The 21567-nt window shown below is 38.3% G+C and overlaps 1 protein-coding gene and 1 non-coding gene across 2 annotated transcripts in view; one reads left to right on the top strand and one right to left on the bottom strand.

Annotated features, from left to right (window-relative positions):
• Positions 1-21567, top strand: part of Xpo1 (exportin 1) — a 52849-nt gene that overhangs the window by 23781 nt on the left and 7501 nt on the right. The window contains exons 5-19 of the mRNA XM_008844484.3: positions 6294-6355; positions 6717-6761; positions 7786-7967; positions 10431-10479; positions 10555-10674; positions 12372-12500; positions 13323-13481; positions 14830-15027; positions 16340-16478; positions 16741-16922; positions 17001-17157; positions 17241-17404; positions 18541-18675; positions 19452-19635; positions 20022-20128. Coding sequence (XP_008842706.1) covers positions 6294-6355; positions 6717-6761; positions 7786-7967; positions 10431-10479; positions 10555-10674; positions 12372-12500; positions 13323-13481; positions 14830-15027; positions 16340-16478; positions 16741-16922; positions 17001-17157; positions 17241-17404; positions 18541-18675; positions 19452-19635; positions 20022-20128 — 2012 coding nt within the window. The remainder of the gene's footprint in view (positions 1-6293; positions 6356-6716; positions 6762-7785; positions 7968-10430; positions 10480-10554; positions 10675-12371; positions 12501-13322; positions 13482-14829; positions 15028-16339; positions 16479-16740; positions 16923-17000; positions 17158-17240; positions 17405-18540; positions 18676-19451; positions 19636-20021; positions 20129-21567) is intronic.
• Positions 3893-3999, bottom strand: LOC115072288. The gene has a single exon (XR_003851333.1). It is a non-coding gene; the product is annotated as a U6 spliceosomal RNA (small nuclear RNA).

Below are 21567 nucleotides of genomic sequence, written 5' to 3'. Positions count from 1 at the left end.
ATACAATCTCTGCACGTGGAGGACTTAGGCAAGAGGATCATGAGTTGTGGCTGCATGAGACCAGGTCTCAAAGGCAGTTTACTATTGAGAAAAGATAATTTATGATAATTTTAATCGTTTGCATAAAATTTACTGCATTGCTGCAATGCTCATTGGACCAGAAAATATTATCTCATAATATCTCTATGGTTTCGATGTATTTGTTGGTCTCTCTTCCCCTGCTGGGTATTCTGTACTGCCCTTGGCTATCTTGTTTTTCTCATACCTCTCCTCACCCCCAAGCTACATTAATACTAAAGAGATCAAAGAATGCTTTTAGTAGCTGGGCATGGTGGTATGCACTTTTAATCCCAACAATTGGGAGGCATAGGCAAACAGATCAGTATGAGATTGAGGCCAGCTTCGTCCTCATAGCGAGCTCCAGGCCAGGTAGTGTGTCAGGAGACCCTGTCTCGAAAAGACCAAAAAAAAAAAAAAAAAAAAAAAAAAAAAAAAAGCATTTATACTCCCAATTCATAGTAAATAGGTGCTCAATATATGATTATTGAATTAGTGATTTGCTAATAATAACTGAGTTACTAGCTCCTAGTTTAATTTATATGTCTAATAAGTGATGTGAGGGTTTCCAGATATTTTTGTTCTTGCACTTTGTGTATATGTGTTATGTGCCAATGTAGATAAGATTATTTTTAAAGTTTTTTAGAAGATACAATTTTTATTATGTGTTCATAGAGGCCCACGCCTTTAATTCCAATTTCAGGTCAGCCTGGTCTACATTAGCAAGTTTTATTCAGACCAGCTAGGGCTACATAGTAAGACTGTCTCAAAAAACAAATAAAAGATTTTTATTTATGTATATGTGTCTACATAGACACACTCTTTGACACTTTAATTTTAGTTTTGTTTGTTGCCTGTTTTTGAGACACTTGTAGTCCAAGGTGGCCAGGACTCACTGTGTATCCTAGGCTGACCTTGAATTACAGGTGACCCTCTTTCTGGAATTACAGGCATGAGCCACCATGCCTGAGTGACATTTAATTGGATAGGTCATCATTGTTTTTTTAGACCAAATAAGGTGTTTATTGGGATGATTTGTCATCTTGATTCCACTTTTAGTGCTGCTTCCTCTTGAAGGAATACCCTTCTGTCAGCCTTGTTTTTCCACCTATATAGAGTGACAGGACAGTGGAGCAGCCAACACACAAGATAGCGTTTGTGCATGGTTGAAAACCAAAGGGATTTTATAGCATCCTAGGCAGTCCATATGCATGAAGTAAGAATTGGGACTCTGCACTAGGTACTTGTAATTTCTTCTCTTTCCTTGTTTCCTTTTCCCTTCTGGAGATAGACAAAGCTGATCCTCTGCAAGAGGCATGTTCTTATAGGGAGGTTGGCTCCACCAGAAAGTGTTATTTAAGTTTTAAATATTATTTATTTGAGACAGTGTTTCACTGTGTACTCAGCTCTTACAGACCTAAGATTTGCAATGTTGATTAGGCTATCTCCTGGATCACACATACTCCTGCTTTCGCCTCTTGAGTGCTGGGATTAAAGTCAGAAGAGGATGTTGGATCCTCTGGAACTGAAGTTATGAACTGTTGTTAGCTGCCATGTGGGTGCTGGGATTCAAACCTGGATCCTCTGCAAGAACAGCTAGTGCTCTTAAATGCTGAGCCATCTCTCTAGCTCCTATTTATTCATTTATTTGTTTATTTTTATTTTTTTTTTTTTTGAGACAGGGTTTCCCTGTAGCCCCAGCTGTCCTGGCACTATGTAGACCAGGCTGGCCTTGAACTCACAGAGATCCGCCTGCCTCTGCTTCCCAAGTGTTGGGATTAAAGGCATGTGCTACCACACCCTTGGAAACTGAGAGTCTCTAGAGACTTCCATTTTTTTTAAAGGTTTTATTTTTAAGTATGTATATATGTGTATATTTTATTTTTATTTATATATGTGGTATGTGCATATGAGCACAGAGAGGTCAGAAGAGGGCATTGAATCCCCTGGGGTAGGAGTTGCAGGTGGTTGTGATGTGAGTCAGAATTGAACTTGGCTCATCTGTAAGAACAGTATATTCTCTTAACCACTTAGCCATCTCTCCAATCCTCTTACCTTTTATTTATTTTTATTATTATTTCTAAAAAGGAATGATCTCTCTGTAGCCCTAGCTGGTCTGGGTCTATGAACCATGTGGACATGGCTCACCTCCATCTCACTGAGATCTGCCTGGGTAAAGGTGTGCCCCTCTGACTGGCTCAGGAGTTCTTAACAGAACTTAATGTACTGAAGGGACTAGAAAGATGACTGAGAGGGAAGGGAGAGAGCACTCACTGGCTACTGTTGCAGAGGACCCAGGTTCAGTTCCCGCTAACCACTTGGCTGCTAACAACCCTTTGTAACTTTAGTTCCTGGGGATCCAGTACCCTTTTCTGGCCCCTGGGAAAATTGTACATGCAGATGCACTTAAATACATGCAGGCAAAACACTCAAGACATGAAATAAAAGCAAAGAGGTAAAAAAATTTTAAAATGATGAATCTATTATATTGTCATTGTTTTATATGCCTTTTTGGACATGCTCCTTTTTGTTGAGACATAGTCTTGCTGTGTAACCTGGTGTAGCCTGAAAATAGTGATCCTACAGCCTGCCACTGGGTCTCAGGTAGTGGCAACATTGATATATACTGCCCTGTTACATAAATCAGTTGCACAATCAGAGAATATTTCTCTCTTCTTTCTGATGAATACTCTGATGTTCAGAAAGCATTTTAGGGCTAGTAAGTCAACTCAGTAAAGGCTCTTGCCATGCAAGCATGGCATGACCTGTGCTTGATCTCAGGAACCCTTGGATGGATGGATGGATGGATGGATGGATGGATGGATGGATGGATGGATGGATGGATGGAGAGAAATGAATCCACGATGTTTGACTCTGATTTCTCCACCTATGTTGTGGCGTGAATGTCCTTTCCCCATATTATGCACACAATAATTTTTAAATTTTTTAAAATTTTATTTGAGTGCATTGCCTGCATTTGTATAAGTGCACCCGTGTCGTGCAATGCCAGCAGAGGTCGGAAGAGGGAATCAGATCTCCTGGAGCTGGAGTTGGACAGTTGTTAGCTGCCATGGCACACAATAATCTTAAAACAATTTGGGTGATTTAACCTAATTTATTACTTGTTTTGTAGGTGCTTTATTTGTAGTTTTAAGGATTAAAACCAGGACATTTCACATGATAGGCAAGCACTTCACCACAGAGCTATATTCTCAGACTTTCAATTAATTTACTAAATTTTTAAAAATTATTTTTATGTGTATGAGTGTTTTGCCAGCATGTTTGTAAGTGTATGCAGTGCCTACGGTGGTCAGAAGAATGTTTTGTCCCATGGAACTGGAATTGGAGATGGTTGTTAGCCACTATGTGGGTGCTAGGTCCTCTGAAAGAGTAGTTAGCACTATTAACTGCTGAGCTGCCTCTCCAGCCCCAAACTATCAGAATTTTAAGAAAATTAGATTTACTAATTTATATTGAGAACACCTACCTACATACACAGTAATCACTTGTGAAGTTACTGCGAGATTGTTACATGGGTTAGCCTAAGTAAACTTGATTCCTTGATCAGTAGGTAATGGTGCTTCCTGCTAAGCCAGTAAATTAATTTGAGCCACAGAACCCACATGGTATAAAGAGAACTGAGATTCTATGTGACTTCTACATGTGTGTGCTGGGGCAGGTGCACACACCAACATAAACAGTAAATGTGCAAAAAACAAAACTACCTATTATGTATAGAAAACTTTTTTTTTTTTCAACTTCGAAGCAACTTGAAGGTTAGAGAAAAATTGCCTGAGTACAATTTCCATCTTTTCACTTGCCTGTTTTTTTTTTTTTAAATATGGAACGCTTCACAAATTTGCGTGTTATCCTTGCGCAGGGGCCATGCTAATTTTCTCTGTATTGTTTCAATTTTAGTACATGTGATGCTGAAGTGAGCACACTTGCCTGCTAAAAGTATTTTATTGTGGGGCTGGAGAGGTGGCTCAGCAGTTAAGAACACTGGTTGTTCTTGTAGAAGACCCGGCTTCACATGGCAGCTAACACCTGTCTGTAACTCCAGTTCCAGGGGATCCGAAGGCCTCTTCTGTCCTCTGCAGGCATTGCACGACATGAGTGTACTTACCTACATGCAGGCAATACATACATACACATAAAATAAAAATAATAAATAAAAATTATTTTATGCATATGAGTGTATTGCCTGCATGGATGTAAGTACACCCATGTCATGCAATGCCCTTGGAGGTCAGAAGAGGGTGTCGATCCCCTAGAACTGGATTTACGGACAGTTGCTATGTGGCTGCTGGGAATCAAACCTGGGTCCTGTGCAAGAGCAGCTGCTGCTCTTAACCACTGTGCTCTTAACCCCTGAGCCCCCCTTCCAGCCTGCCTGTTTTTTTTTGTTTTTTTTTTTTTTGAGACAGGGTCTCACTGTGTAGCCCTGTCTGGCCTGGAACTCTAATTCATTCACTTACATATTTTATGTTATTTTGATAGAACTAGCAGGGGTAGAACTGGGGGTCTCCCTTCCATCTTCTTAGTAATGGGGTTATAGGCATGTGCCACCATGCTGCTTCTCTATGTTCACTTACAAATGTTTGAAAATACTTGGCTCCTAAAAAATTATTGATGTGTATGTATACATGTGTAGTTTAACATTTTATTTTTATTTTGAGTGTATTGCCTGTGTGTATATAAGTTTATCCATGTCGTGGAATGCCCTCAGAGGGTAGGAGATACAGATGTTGTTGGCCACCATGCAGGTGCTGGGAATTGAATCCAGGTCCTCTGCAAAAGCAGTCAGCCATCTCTCCAGCCCCCTGAGATTTTTGTTGTTGTTGTTATCTTTTTGAGATACATATTTTATGTTATTTTGATAGAACTAGCAGGGGTAGAACTGGGGGTCTCCCTTCCATCTTCTTAGTAATGGGGTTATAGGCATGTGCCACCATGCTGCTTCTCTATGTTCACTTACAAATGTTTGAAAATACTTGGCTCCTAAAAAATTATTGATGTGTATGTATACATGTGTAGTTTAACATTTTATTTTTATTTTGAGTGTATTGCCTGTGTGTATATAAGTTTATCCATGTCGTGGAATGCCCTCAGAGGGTAGGAGATACAGATGTTGTTGGCCACCATGCAGGTGCTGGGAATTGAATCCAGGTCCTCTGCAAAAGCAGTCAGCCATCTCTCCAGCCCCCTGAGATTTTTGTTGTTGTTGTTATCTTTTTGAGACAGGGTCTCCCTATAGCCCCAGCTGTTCTGGAACTCACTATGTAGACCAGGGTGGCGTTGAACTCAGAGAGATCCGTCTACCTCTGCCTGCTTCTGCAGACTAAAGGTGTGGGGTTTTGAGACAGTGTTTTGAACGCAGTATGTAACCAGGCTGGCCTGGAACTTAGGGCAGTTCTTTTATGTCCTATCAAGTTACCCGGTGTGGGATTATAAGGATGATCCTCTGCAGCCAGGTAGATGTATTTTGGTGGAAGAATGCATATTGGTTCTTTTGAAGCATTTTAAACTTAAAAGCACATTGATTGGTGTACTTTTCCTGTGTAATTGGAGAGTGTTAAGTTGGTACACAGGTATTAGAGGAAGTCAGAAGGATTGTGAGTTCATAGCCAGTCTGGGCTACATAGATCCATCTCCTCCAAACTTAAAAGTTAAAGTATGGAAAGCACAATATTCATTAACTTCTTTTTAAATGTTTGCAGTCAAAACCAGAGACTTGGCGTGTTCTAAGCAGAGACTCATCCTCAGTCTTAACTGACAATTGTAACAGTTGCCAGCATTGGTGAAAGTTTAGTGTGTGAAACTGATTACTCTGCAATTCCCTGGGTCCTGTATCTAGCTCGGTGTGTTGAGGCAATTCTCTTTCCTCAACCTCCAAAAGTGCTGGAATTACAGACATGAGTCGTTACTTTGCTTTTAAAATGAGTTTTACTGGAGCTAGAGAGATGGCTCAGCTGTTAAGAACACTGGCTGTTCTTGCAGAAGACCTGGGTTCGTATCCTAGCACCCACATGGCAGCTAACAACTGCCTGTAACTCCAGTTCCAGGGGATCCAACAGTCTTTTGACCTCTGCGGGCATTGAACAACACAGATACACTTACCTACATGCAGGCAATACATGCATGCACATAAAATAAAAATAATAAATTTTTTTAAAGTTTTTTAAAAAATGGGTTTTACTTTTTAAAAATACATTATGTATAATTTTTTTAAACAGGAATAAAAAAATACGTCGTTGGCCTCATTATCAAGACGTCATCTGACCCAACTTGTGTAGAGGTAAGAAAGTTCTTTGATGTGTAATTTTACTTGTTCATGTCTGTGTGTGTGTTTGCTTGTACATGCCACAGCACATGTGTGGAGGTCAGCGGACAGTTTGCAAAAAAGCCAATTCTCTCCTACCACTCTTATGGCTCCGGGAGTTTGAACTTGGGTCACTAGAAAGTGTCTTTACCAGGTGAACCATTTCAGTGGTCTAGAGATCGTTTTTGTGAAGGTGAAATTATGTAAATATTTGTCTAGACTAGAATCGACTTTTACACTCATGTAAACATGTACATTTATAGTAGAGCTGTAAAAGTTTCTTAATGTTTCTACTTAAGCCTGTGTTTAATCTGACTTTTTTTTTTTTCCTCCGTAGAAGGAAAAGGTGTATATTGGGAAATTAAATATGATTCTTGTTCAGGTAAGCTTTCAATTAACTATCTTCCAGAGAAGAATTAAATCCTCAGAGTTGTGGATTTTGCAGACACACACACAGACTTAATAATTTTACAAATAATAAGTCTTAACATCTGGAATACTCATAGTTGGATAGGAGGTTTGTTGTGATAAGAATCATCAATTGTAAGACTGTCGGTTCTTTCACTTCACTGTGAATTAGAGTACATACTAGAGTCTCTTCACTACAGCCTTAAGTTTACAATTTTTATATTGACCTGTTTATTGACTCCACAAGTCCTTTTGTCGAATGTCTAGAATGTTCTTAGATATGATCTACTGCAAATGTTTTAAAAGTCCATTTTTTTAAGGCTTTTGATACAAAATTATTCCCTAATTTTAATGTCTACCTCAAACTATTTCAAAATTTGTGACTGTCCAAACCCTTATGTAATTTAAGTACCATGGCTACTGTATGTGGTAGATCATGTGTAACTTGTTCAAGAACCCGAGTTAAATTTTCAACACTGCATTAACACAAATTTAAAAATTTAAGGACCAATTTAAGGGCTGGGGTTCAATGATAGGACACTTGCCTAGCATGTATAAGATCTCGAAATCGATTCCCAACACCACATGTAGACCCTAAATAAATATATACCCTTAAAAAGACTAAATTCTATCCAATAGAAAATGTCTGTTGGATGGCAGGAGTTGATCCCAGGTACTCAAATGCTAGCAAGCATTCTCAACACCTGTAGAGTCAGACTTGCTAACCTGCCACCCTTTATCATTTAATTAGACTTAGATGTTTTTGGGTAGTTTACATATATATATATACCAGGCTAATACTGATACTTGTGCAGATGTGGGTAATTAAGTGTGGTCTTAAGATTTTGAAAATACTTTGTGTTTTATATTTGTTTATGGTTTGGAGAATAGCATATTTTCTTACAAAAGGGGGAAAGTGATAATTTACTCGGCTTTGAAATCGTCTAATTTGCCTTTTTGCATGTGAAGTAAAATGAATGTTTAATGTTTTATTTTAGATACTTAAACAAGAGTGGCCCAAGCATTGGCCAACTTTTATCAGTGACATTGTTGGAGCAAGTAGGACCAGTGAGAGTCTTTGTCAGAATAATATGGTGATTCTTAAACTCTTGAGCGAGGAAGTATTTGATTTCTCTAGTGGACAGATAACCCAAGTGAAAGCAAAGCATTTAAAAGACAGGCAAGTAATAATTACCATTTTAGGATTTAAAATAAAATCTAAAATTATTTCATGCAGTATGGAGCTGAATTGTGAATGAGGTATGATCAGCTATGCTTTAAATTACTTAGAATTTTTTTTTTTTAAGTTGTGTATGTGGATGTATGCATGTGTGTGGGGGTGTGCACCCACCTGTGTACATGAGCTGTTGGGCATCATCCTCAGGCATTCTTTTTGCTTTCTTTTAAAAGTTTTATCTATTTTATTTTTATATGTATGAGTGTTTGGCCTGCATGTAAGTGTACCATGTGTGCTGAGACCAGAAGATGGTGTCCTACGAGTCAGGAATGGTTATTAGTCCCCACGTGAGTACTGGGAACTGAAACTAGTTCCTCTACAAGAGTAGCCAGTGCTGTTAAAAACCAAGTCATCTCTCTAGCCCCTAATTTTTCTTAAAGACAGGATCTTGTAGCCTCAGCTGCCTGGTATTCACTATGTACAGCAGGCTACCTGCTGCCTCCCAAGGCTACGATTAAATGCCTCCCCTCTTTTGAGGCAAGGTTTCTCCCTGTTCTTGGAGTGTGTGTTTTTTCTATTTAGGCTGGAAGGTAGCAAGCTCCAGCAGTCCTCAGAATTGGGGTCATAGGCATTTGCAGGATGCCTGGCATGTTACTTGGGTGCTGTGGTCTTACTCTGCAGCCCTCCTTCTGCTGTTTGTTGACTAAAAATTAAAACCTGGTACTAAAGGTAGACTCTGCAATTCTGATATATTGAATCTTATCTGAAGGGGCTAGAAAGATGGCTCAGTAGGTAAGAGCGCTTCTCTTAGAGAGTACCCAGTTTCACTCCCAGCCCTCACATGGATGCCGACAACCATTACCTTTAACAAAAAGTATGTGATGATTAAGGATTCCAAAACAATGAGATAAATCTGAGTGTTTTGTGAATTCTATTCCTCTACTTGTCAGTTCCCCTTATATTTAACAGTTGGCAATATGCCAGACAGCTTGTCTTGTTGCCCCACAAGAAGCTGGATGATAAACAGGCGTACTTTACTTCTTCCATTAATAATGGAAGTTTATTCTGCTCATTGAGAAGACAGCAGAAATCCAGATGTGATAGGGACAGACACACAGACACCCCCCCCCAAATTTAACTTTATTCATGCCACATTGAGAATTTAGACTTTTAAAGAAATATTTATGTGTTTTAGTATTTTATTTGCATGTATTTAAGTTCCTGCTTGCAATGCCTGTGGGAACAAGAAGAGGGCATCAGATCCCCTGAAACTGGAGTTACATCTGGTTACCAGGTTGGTGCTGAGAACTGAACCCCTGTCTTCCATAAAGCAGTTGAACCATTAAGCCATGTCTCCAGGCTAAGAATTTAGAATTTTAAAGTCAGAAAACCTTAGGAGCTTGAGTACAATACATGTTTTTTTCTCAAATGATTTGTATTTTATGTATACGAGTGTTTTACCTACATGTAAATGCATCTATGCTTTGCAAACCACATGGAGGCCAGAAGAAGGGTATCCTGGAACTGGAGTTCCTGACAGTTGTTGGCCACCAATTGGATAATGGGAACCAAACCCTAGTCCTCTAGAAGAGTAGCTAGTGCTCTTAACTGCTGAGCCATCGCTCTAGCCCCCAGATAGATATTTTTGTAGGCTAGCCAGGGCAACCTAATGTGACCTTGCATGAAATATGACACAAACATGCTATTGATTATTTTTCTGGTTAGAAAACTAGAGTGTGGTGAGATGGTAAGGTACTTGTTGCCAAGCTTGATTATTGATGTCTGGGATCCACATGGTAGAAGGACAGAACGCATTCCTGCCAGGTGTCCTTTTACCTCCACATGTGCGTGCTTGTTGTGCCAAATGAGTGCTCACACATGGACACAAATTACTGCAATGAGTACATTTAGGGGTCTGGAGAGATGACTCAGCAGGTAAGAGCTCTGGTTGCTCTTGCTGAGGACCCAAGTTTGATTCACAGCACCCCCACATGGCAGCTAGTAACTCTTAGCACCAGTTCCTGGGGATCTGAAGCCTTCTGACCTCTGGAGGCATTACATGACACTGGTGCACTTGCATACATGCAAGCAATATGTTCATAAGCATAAAATAAGAATAATTTTTAAAAAGTACATTTAGGACTTTTTCTGTATATTACCCATGGGTTCACTCTCCTTCATATGATGTGTGCCTGAAGTCAATGAAGCCCAAAACTACTTAAAGGAATTTATCAGAAAGAAACTTAGTTTATTTTCTTGGTGACAGGGTCTCACACTGTAGCCCAAGCTAGTCTCAAGTTCTTATGCCTATGCCTCCCAATGCCTCTGACCTATTTTGCTTTTGAGTATGCCTCAAAGTCCTGATCCTCTTTTCTATTGCTTCAGCCTTCCAAGTCTAGTTTTTGTTTCAATGTAAATCTGGTATTGTTTTTTCTTTTCTAAATCATACTTTTTTTTCCCTCCCAGCATGTGCAATGAATTCTCACAGATATTTCAACTTTGTCAGTTTGTGATGGTAAGTGGTTTAAATTTCATTTTTAGATTAAGAAATAGATGAAAATAATTACTTAGAGATGTTTTTTGTCTCTAGGAAAATTCTCAAAATGCTCCCCTTGTCCATGCAACCTTGGAAACACTGCTGAGATTTCTGAACTGGATTCCACTGGGATATATTTTTGAGACCAAGTTAATTAGCACATTAATTTATAAGGTAAAACAAATTTGAGTTTTGTTTCTCAAAAATCACAGATTATTTTACTTCATTGGGAACCATAATTACCATATTTGTTTGCTTAGAAGATCTTTCACATGGTTATAGCTAGTGATTATGTAAGGCCTAAAAATCCTGTTTTAAACTCCGGCTTTTTGGTCATATAGGGCTGTAATTTCAACATTGTAGAAGCAGGTTGTCATTAATTTTTATTACATTTATTTGCTTTATTTTTTAATATTTTTATGTGTATGAGTGTATCGCCTTCATGTATGTAAGTGCAGCTGTGTCACGCAGTACCTGAGGAGGTCAAAAAGGGGGTGTTGGATTCCCCAGGAACTAGAGTTAAGGGTGGTTTATCTAGATTTGTGTGTGCCAGAGTTCTGCTTGTGAAGATCAGGATAAGTGTCAGTTCTCTACCTAATTTGAACAAAAATTGTCAGTCTTGGTTATCTTACCCATCTGAGGCACAAGGTTTTCAACTTGAGGGTACCCTGAATTATGTAGAAAGTTCAGTTCTTAAAAAAACAATGAGCAATTGAATGTGGTGTTTCATGCGTATAAACCAAGCTACTCAGGAGTCTGAGGCAAGGAGCCTGTAATTTAAGGCCATTATTTGGATCGTAGAGCAAATTGAAGGCTAACCTGGGAAGTTACAAGCCTATCACAAAAAGTTAAAGAGTTAAAGGCCTGGGTGAGGGGTCACATTCCGCTGCTGGTAGGGACAGGGGGAGGCTAGAGTGATGGCTCAGCAGTTAAGCACACTCACTGATCTTCCAGAGGTCAATGGTACAGTTCCCTGCACCCACATGGTGGCTAACAGTTGTTTATAATTCCACTTTCAGGGGATCCCATTCCTTGTTCTCCTGGGAAAATCCACTTAGAAGTAGTCAAAACACATACCCATAAAGGATAAAAATAAGAAGTTTTTTCTTTTTAAAAGAGAGGGCTGGAGATACAGCTCAGTGATAGAATGCTTGTTTATTAGCATGTACAAGCTATAAGGCTGAAATATGTAAATTGGAATTTTGTCAGTTTAATAAAGAGATTTATAATGGGCTGGAGAAGTGGCTCCATGTTCAAGACCACATACTGCTCATCTCAAGTTCAATCCCCAGTGACCATGTCCAGTGGCTCCCGGGCAGCTGTTACTCCAGTTCCTAGGAGGTCCATAGCAGATGCAATTAAATTGCCTTCTTTTAATTGTACATGCATAAATCAAAGTGATCTTTTTTTGTAAGGTGCATCTTCAGGATTGAATTCAGATTATCAGACCTGGTGGAAAGTTCCTAAAATGCTGAACTATTGCAACAGCGTATAAAAATCTAGTTTATGTGAAAATTTTCAGTAAACATGAAATTCCCTGAAACTTTTAACTTTTAAAATGTATTTTTGCTTTATGTGTGTTTTGCTGGCATGGAAGTATACCCAGGTGTGCAGTGCCTGCAGAGGCATGAAGAGGGTTGTCAGATCCACTGGAAATGTAGTTATGGACAGTTACTGCCTTATGGGTGCTGGGAACCAAATCCTTGTCCTCTGCATGTACAGCCAGAGATTTTAACTACTGAGACATCTCTCCAGTTCCACTGACCTATTTTTGGCATTTATGAATGTTAATTCCCTGTGTTAATTTTCAGAAGTGTGTTTCGTGCATTTAATTTTTCTGTTTTTTTTTTTTTTTTTTTTTAAACAAATAGTTCCTGAATGTTCCAATGTTTCGAAATGTGTCTTTAAAGTGCCTCACTGAGATTGCTGGTGTGAGTGTTAGCCAATATGAGGAACAATTTGTAACTCTCTTTACACTGACAATGATGCAGCTAAAACAGGTAATGTGTACCACTATCTTGAAAATCAACCAGATTTACTAGCCTTAGGAAATGGTCAGATTTATGATCCATAGCACTGCCAAACTAACAATAAAAAAAAGTTAGGTATAAATTGAGCTGTAGCACAGTTAATAGAGTACTATATGATTATATGTACAATATATACTAGTCTTAGGTAGAAATTTTTTGAGTTCTCAAAGTTTCTTGAAATGTTTTTTTTTTTTTCCTTTGTCTTTTTGAGACAGCATCTCCCAGGAGCCCCTGCTGGCTTGGAACTCAGTATGTAGACCAGAAATCTGCCTATCTCTGCCTCCCAAGTGCTGGGATTAAAGGTGTACACCATCACCCCTGGTGTAAATCAAGCTTTTAAGAATACCATAATAATCTTAATTCTCTAGAAATGTGCAGATCGATTACTGTGAACATCTGATCATAAAAATGGGAAAATGAGAATCTTAACAAATCCTCACCCCAATAGCTGAATCAGCAATAGCTGATTCAACCCAGGCAAAGTATCTGCCAGTCCCAGATCTGTGCCTCAATTTGATAATCTAGGAAGTTAAACATCATATTATTGTTTTGTTTATGAGCTGAATCTATTTTACATTTTCTGTTGTTAACCTGAGAAAAGTTGTGAAAACTTCCAAGAATATATATACACTAGAGGCAATTACCTTAGTACATACAATTTCAGATTATACAGCAACAAGACAGCTAATTTAAGAATTCTTTATATGGATAATATTATTAACAAATAGGTATTGTCTTTGAGCTTTAATATTTTGTTATAATAATTAGATTCATGTGTTTTTTCATTTGCAGATGCTTCCATTAAATACTAATATTCGACTTGCATACTCAAACGGAAAAGATGATGAACAGAACTTTATTCAAAATCTCAGTTTATTTCTGTGCACCTTCCTAAAGGAACATGGTCAGCTTATAGAAAAAAGATTAAATCTCAGGGAAACACTCATGGAGGTAGGCTTCAGAGCTTTGGTTCCTGACATTCTTTTCTGCATAGGAAAAAATTAAGTTTTTTCTGACATGTATAGAGAATTTTAAAATTTCTCACAGTACCCCTAATGCTGCTTTTTCTTTTCTTTTTTTTTCTGAGACACTCTGTAGCCCAGGCTGGCCTGTAATCTTTATGGAGTACAAGCTAGACTAACTCATTAGAATGCTTTTTGATTATCTTCCCATGTGCTGAGATGATAGGCTTTATTTTCGCCACAGAAAATCTTGTACCCTCAAAATAGTCACTAATGCATTTGTTTCTTCTAGGTCAAGGGAAATTTTACATTGCTTTCTGTTGTACCTTTACCTATTCAAGGTTTTTGTCTACATTAGGATATATGATGTATGATTTAAAAATTTTTTTTTTTTAGTTTTTGTGCATGAATGTATTGATTGCATGTAGTAGCTATAGCTATACTTGTGTTGTGCAATGCCCTCAGAGGTCAGAAGAATCTGGTCCCTTGGGACTAGAGTTAAGGACACTCATTCACTGTCTTATGGTTGTTTAAACTTTATTTATGATTGAATAAATATATGCCAAATATTGTGTGCCAAATATATGCCAAATACTGTGTCAATTATGATGGTTGTTTAGGTTATTTTATTGATAACAAGGGCACCTGGTTTTTGAGAGTTGAGTCCCAAGTTTTAGCCCTGGGACTAAAACTAAACTAACTAGTTGTGTATACCAGACTGGGCTTAAACTTTTTGACAATTGCCATTTCTCTGTTTTGGCACACCTGCCAAAAAAGGCTTCATTATGATACAGGGTCTTCATGTAGACCAGGCTGATCTTGGACTTCTGATTACCTGGGGATGATATTCAGTGCTTGATCCTCCTGTCCCCATTTCCCAAATGCTAGGGTTAAAGCTACATGTCAGTAGATACAGCTCATCACAGGCCTTTTTTGTTCTTTTTGTTCTTTGGGGTCTCCCTGTAGCCCCAGCTGTCCTGGAACTCACTATGTAGACTAGGCTGGCCTTGAACTCACAGAGATCTGCCTGCCTCTGCCTCCCAAGTGCTGGGACTACAGGCGTGCACCACCATGCCGGGCATCACAGGCCTTTTTTAAAAGGCTTGATTAAAATACACAATTATGTATGATATTGCTAGCATTAGAGGATGTGTCAAAAGAAACCTTATTTGCTCTAAGAGTTTTCATTCTGTTAGGTGATGAGTGAGATCGCTTGTTTATTTTAAAATAATACTCAAATTTAATTCTTATTGAAGTGGCAAATGAAAGGCAGCTTGGGTTGAGATATAATTCATATTATGATTGAGTTTAAAACTGTTGATCTTATGTGTATGTAGGCCCTTCATTATATGTTGTTGGTATCTGAAGTGGAAGAAACTGAAATCTTTAAAATATGTCTTGAGTACTGGAATCATTTGGCAGCAGAACTTTACAGGGAGAGCCCATTTTCTACATCTGCTTCTCCATTGTTATCTGGAAGTCAACATTTTGATATTCCTCCCAGAAGACAGCTGTATCTGCCGGTGTTATCAAAGGTAACAAACAGTAAAGTGGTCTGTTGCTTACTGTAATTTTGATGGCCAAAGAAGTGTTTGAGGTTGAACATTGAACATGGAGATTGTTTAGCTGGGGTTTTCAGATGGTTCTTACCCCAGTAGCCTTAGTTAGCATTAGCCTCACCTGCAGAGTTAGAATGATTGTCCGTGGGCTGCCCATGTGGCATTGACATACTTTTTTTTTTTTTTTTTTGGTCTTTTTGAGACAGGGTCTCCCTGAAGCTGGCCTGGAACTCACTATGTAGACCAGGCTGGCCTTTGAACTCACATTGATCCACCTGCCTCTGCCTCCCAAGTGCTGGGACTACGGGTGTGTGCTACCAATGCCCAGCTTCAACACAGGAAATCTTTAAGCCAAAAGTTGATGCTTTTAATTTTCATCTTACGTGTATGAGTGTATTGCCAGCATATAATGTAAGTGCAACCATGTTGTGCAGTGCCCATGGAGATCAGAGAGGGTGTCAGATTCAACTGGAACTGAAGTTAAAGACAGTTGTTAGCTGCCATGTTGGTGTTGAAAATGGAACCCAGGTTCTCTACAAGAGCAGCCAATGCTCTGAACCTCAGTGCCAGCCTCATACTTTTTGTATAGATACTATATAGTATAGATAATATTGTTCACATAAAAGCATGGTCAGATGTTTTGAATTCCAATGTTCTAGAGGTATTTATTTTTATTATAGATAAAAATTTTAATTTATGTGTATGAGTGTTATGCCTGCATGTATGTAATGGTACCTGTGTCATGTAATGCCCCCAGGACAGAGGTGGGCTTCAGATCCCCTTGAAATGAAGCTATAGACAGCTGTTAGCCATCATGTGGGTGCTGGGAACCAATCTCTGCAAGAGCAGCCAGTGTTTATAACTGGTGAGCCATCTCTCCAGACCTTTAATTATTTTTATTTTCAAAATTTTTTTCTTTTAAGATCTTGGCCTTTTAAGACTTTTTCTTTCTTTCTTTCTTTTTTTTTGGCCTAGGATCCTTCATCTCTTCCTGTGTCAGCCTCTCAAGTGTTGAAATTACAAGCTTGTGAGACTATGCCAATTAAAAAAAAAAAATTGGGGGGCTATGGCCATGGGGGAGGTGGATTTGTAATCTTTGAGTGCTGAGATTATAAGAGTGTGCTGCAAAGAAATAAAATACTTTCTTTGTTCATATCTTATTTATGTCAGAATCAATTTGTTTGGTCTAATCTAAAGTACAAGCTTTTTAATGTTCTCTCAGTTCTACATTTTGCAAGGATATCAAATGTCTCAATGAAATTTTTTTGATTGCCTTCCTGATATATAGGTTCGTTTATTAATGGTTAGTCGTATGGCTAAACCAGAGGAAGTTCTGGTTGTGGAAAACGATCAGGGAGAAGTTGTAAGAGAATTCATGAAGGATACAGATTCCATAAATTTGTATAAGAATATGAGAGAAACATTAGGTAAGTTAATAAATGTCATTCATGTAGTCTTGCCATTTTTTATTTTAGAGACAGTGTCTCACCATATAGTCCTGGCTGACTGGAATACAAATTCAAATCTGCCTGCCTCTATCTTTGAAGTGCTGGGATGTCACCTCGGGGGCAGATGTACTACAATTTATAAATCTTTGAGTAGTCATGTTTATTAATTCACTGTTAATCCTAGGTTAAAAAGAAATTGCCTTTTGTTTTGCACTTAATGTCTGGAACTTTTCCTTTGTAGTTTATCTTACTCATCTGGATTATGTAGATACGGAAAGAATAATGACTGAGAAACTTCACAATCAAGTGAATGGTACAGAGTGGTCTTGGAAAAATTTGAATACGTTGTGTTGGGCAATAGGCTCCATTAGTGGAGCAATGCATGAAGAAGATGAGAAGCGATTTCTTGTTACCGTTATCAAGGTATGCTGCAGTTGGTGTGAAGCGGAACTGTTAAATAAGGGTTTTGTTCATTTCATGACATCAGTTTGTCTTTTACAGGATCTTTTAGGATTATGTGAACAGAAAAGAGGCAAAGATAATAAAGCTATTATTGCTTCAAATATCATGTACATAGTAGGTCAATATCCAAGATTTTTGAGAGCACATTGGAAATTTTTGAAGACCGTAGTTAACAAGCTGTTTGAATTCATGCATGGTAAATCTCATTAATATACTTATTATATTTACTTTAACTTTTTATTGTTGAACATTAATGATTAAATGTTTTTGTCTTGTTAGAGACCCATGATGGAGTCCAGGACATGGCTTGTGACACATTTATTAAAATAGCTCAAAAATGCCGCAGACATTTTGTTCAGGTTCAGGTTGGAGAAGTAATGCCATTTATTGATGAGATTTTAAACAACATTAACACTATAATTTGTGATCTTCAGCCTCAGCAGGTACGTTAGGAACCGCATATTTACAGTATTTTTGAAGTTTTTTTAAAAAATATTTTTATTATATATGTATGAGTGTATTGCCTGCATGTATGTATGTGCACCAGTGTTGTGCAGTGCTCATGAAGACCAGAAGAAGGCATTGGATCCTTTGGAACAGGCGTCGTAGACGTTGTTAGCTACCATATGGGAGCTGGGAACTGAACCTGGGTCCTCTGTAAGTGCAACCATTGCTCTTAACTGCTGAGCCATCTCTCCAGCCCCTGAAATTTTTTTTTTTTTTTTTTTTTTTTTTTTTTTTTGGTCTTTTTGAGACATGGTCCCCCTGTAGTGCTAGCTGGCCTGGATTCACTATGGAGACCAGGCTGGCCTCGAACGCACAGAGATCCGCCTGCCTTCTGCCTCCTGAGTGCTGGGATTAAAGGCGTGTGCCACCATGCCCAACAGACCCTGAAATTTTAAAAAAAAAATTTTTGTTGCTTATGTGGTGTGTTGGCAAACACATTTAATCCCTGCACTTGGGAGGCAGAGGAAGGTGGATCTCTTGAGTTTCAAGGCCAGCCTTGTCAATATAGTGAGTTCTGACCAGCTGTGGCTACAGGGAGACCCTGTCTCAAAAAGACAAAAAAATTTTTTTTTTTGTTTTGTTCCTGTTCTTGAATGTAAGTACCTGTTGAAGCTAGAAGACATTACTGGAACTCATGGTATAGGAGTTATAAATACTTGTGAACTGTCTGGTCTGGGTGCTGGGAAGTGGACACTGTTGTAAGAACAAGTGTTCTTAACCACCGGGCCATTTCCAACCTGTAATAGTACTTTATAAAAATAATATTCATGGTTCAGTGGTTAAGAGCATGCATTATCTTTGAAGAGAACTAGTGTTCAGTACCCAGGACCCATGTTGAACAGCTCACAACTGGTGCAATGCCAGCATCAGGTGTTCAGATATGCTCCTCTGACTCTTAAGCACCTGTACTCAGGTGCACATAACCCCATACACTCATACATGTAATTAAATAGTTGAAATATTAAAAATACTAATAAAAGTATTGACACATTTTCTGTATATGTAAATATCCGGTGTGTTTTTTCATTTGGATGTATGAGAGTTTGAAAATGATGTCTGCGTGTTGAAATAGGTTCATACATTTTATGAAGCTGTGGGATACATGATTGGTGCACAAACAGACCAGACAGTCCAAGAGCATTTGATAGAAAAATACATGCTACTCCCTAATCAAGTATGGGATAGTATAATCCAGCAGGCAACCAAAGTAAGTTTTTTTCCTTACTCTCTTAACATTCTAATGATGTTTAATGTGATTGTATTTTACATTTATAGTAATGTCAGTACTTTTGATATGTATACTTCATCTGTGAGTTCTTCACATGTGGTTGTCTACCTTAGGTGTTGGTTTCTTGCCTTCCACTTTGTTGGTTTGATAGCTGCTGCATTTTCCAGGGTAGTTGGCCTGTGAGCTTTCTCTCCTGTAGGAGTGCTGGGATTACAGGCACATTTTAAGTCCAGTTGTAACCCAAATATAGTTCCCCAGGCTTGTATGGGATTCTAGTGCTTTACCTGATGAGTGATTCCTCTGCACATTAGTGCTTTAATTTATGATTTTGAACAACTGAAACATCACAGAAGCCAGGTATGATAGTGGACACCTATAATCTCCCCAGTTGGTAGATAGAGACAGCATGATCAGAAGTTGAAGGTCATGATTGGCTACATAGGAACTTGGAGGCTGGCCTTGACTGTAGGAGACCCTGTCTCAAAAACAAGGCAAATTAAAAAATGAGAGACATTATAGGCTGTTCTTTTTTGTTATTAAGATGAGACTATTTCCTACTCCATGACTACTAGGTTGGTCTTTTGGTAGTAGACTTTTTAGTGCTGGGATTGAACCTAGGGCTTCATGCTTTCAAAATATACACTCAATCTCTCATCTACACCCCAGGCTCAGTTTTATACTTCTCTGTTTGTTTTACCATCTTATCTTAGTAAGTAGATCTCATGTTAAATGACATTTTATTTTTTTTGTTCCAGAATGTGGATATCCTGAAAGATCCTGAAACAGTCAAGCAGCTTGGTAGCATCTTAAAAACAAATGTGAGAGCCTGCAAGGCTGTTGGACATCCCTTTGTTATTCAGCTGGGAAGAATTTATTTAGATATGCTTAATGTATATAAGTGCCTCAGTGAAAATATTTCTGCAGCTATCCAAGCTAATGGTAAGTGGATCTAAGTTGTTGGGAAGTGATGAAATGCTGAAGTCATTCTGCTTTCACTATCATGGGTTATGCTTTCAGTATTTCTCACATTTAAAATCACCCTGGGTTTTTCAGGAGCTTTTCTAAACAATTATTGGCTTTTCTCCAGTTAAGATTAGTCTGGAGGCTACGGGTATATTAATTGGTAGAATGCCTGCTTTTCCTACCCAAAGCCCTGTTTTTGATTTCTGGTCTATTGCTCCCTATCCCCCATTAGTTTTAAGCATTTCCCCCCAATACTTCATAGGTGTAGATTTTTAAATGGTAAATGGAATAATTAAATCTGAAAGCTATCTGATTGCCATAGTTGATTGTGATCTGATTAGATCTATTTGATGAATTTTTAGGTGAAATGGTTACAAAGCAACCATTGATTAGAAGTATGCGAACAGTGAAAAGGGAAACGTTGAAGTTAATATCTGGTTGGGTTAGCCGATCCAATGATCCTCAAATGGTAAGATTGTTTTCTTTCCTGGTACTGGTTCTCAAATAATCTGTATCTACGTGCATTTAATCAAAAAGATAACGCAGATTTCTACATTTTGGATTATTTCATAGCATTGTATTTATTGGACTCCTTTTGTGTTGAAACGCTAATGGTTATATTTATGCTCTGAAGAAATTTCTGTTCATCATTGTAAAAGGTAGTAATAGATAAGAAAGGTTATCATGAACTGGAGAGAGATGTCCAGAGATGGAGTGCTTGGATTATATGAATAAGAACTTAGATCCCAGGGCTGGAGAGAGAGCTCAGCAGTTAAGAGCACAGGCTTCTCCTGCAGAGGACCCGGGTTCAGGTCCCAGTGCTTCCATGGCTGCTAACAACCATCCCAGTTCTAGGGAATCCAGTATCCTCTTCTGACCATTGCGAACACTGCTCGACATGGGTTTGCTTACATATAGGGAGGCAATATACTCGTAAAAAAATAATAAAATGTTTTTAAAATGTTCATAAAATCTTTATGTCCCAAAAGGGCTCACTGGAATTCATGTAATACATCAGTCACAAGGAACTGTAGGCATATATAGTTCTTACTTTTTTTTGTGATGCTTTCAGAAAAGGAATTATAGCTACTATGGTACCTTGGCAGCTAACAACTGAATTTAACCCAGCTCTGTGAATCTTAGCACAGTCTTCTGGCCTGTGGACGTTGCTCATATGTGGTGAACATGTATAAATAGAAAACATTCAAAATATAAATAAATACATTTTTAAAAAATTTAAAAGCATTGGTGCTGATAAGATAACTCAGCAGCCAAGAATATTTCCACTAAGCCTGACTGAGTTCAGTCCCTGGAGCACACATCGAAGGAGAGAATTAACTCCCATAAATTGCCCTCTTATGGGTGTATACACACAAAATAAATTCTAAGAAATCATAAATTTAAGGGAGAATCTGACATTAATTTCGCATGTATCTCTTCGAGGATTGAAGTACACCTTGTCCAAGTGGTCAGCTATAGGTAAGTATTCCACTTCAGTAATGGCTCAAGTTCCCCTCTGTTGTTAATTAGAATATCAAGAGCCATCTGGTTTTATTAGGATTGCTGTCCTCCTCATGTTCGCTTTTGAGTTTGAAAGTATTCCTTGGTCTGTTAACAAAGCCGAATCTTGTGTGGTGGTGTACACCAGCTGAGGCCAGAGGAAGACTAGAAACTTGCACCCACTTGTGAAAGAGATGTACTCTTGCTCTACTGAATATGTTAAAGCTGTAGTGAAATGCTTCTTATAATCGTGTAGTTATTAAAATTTTTTTAATGATAAAATAATTTTCAAAACATAAAAATTTGCTCCTTAGTAATTAGTAGATGTGAAAAACATTACCATTGAAATCTACCTCATGACTTTATATCCATGCTCAGATGCCAAGGAGCTCAGAAAGTAACCGACTA

Source organism: Nannospalax galili, unplaced genomic scaffold, assembly GCF_000622305.1.
Source record: "Nannospalax galili isolate Female #2095 unplaced genomic scaffold, S.galili_v1.0 scaffold682, whole genome shotgun sequence".
Classification (NCBI taxonomy): Eukaryota; Metazoa; Chordata; class Mammalia; order Rodentia; family Spalacidae; genus Nannospalax; species Nannospalax galili.
This window is presented reverse-complemented; position numbering and strand designations above follow the sequence as displayed.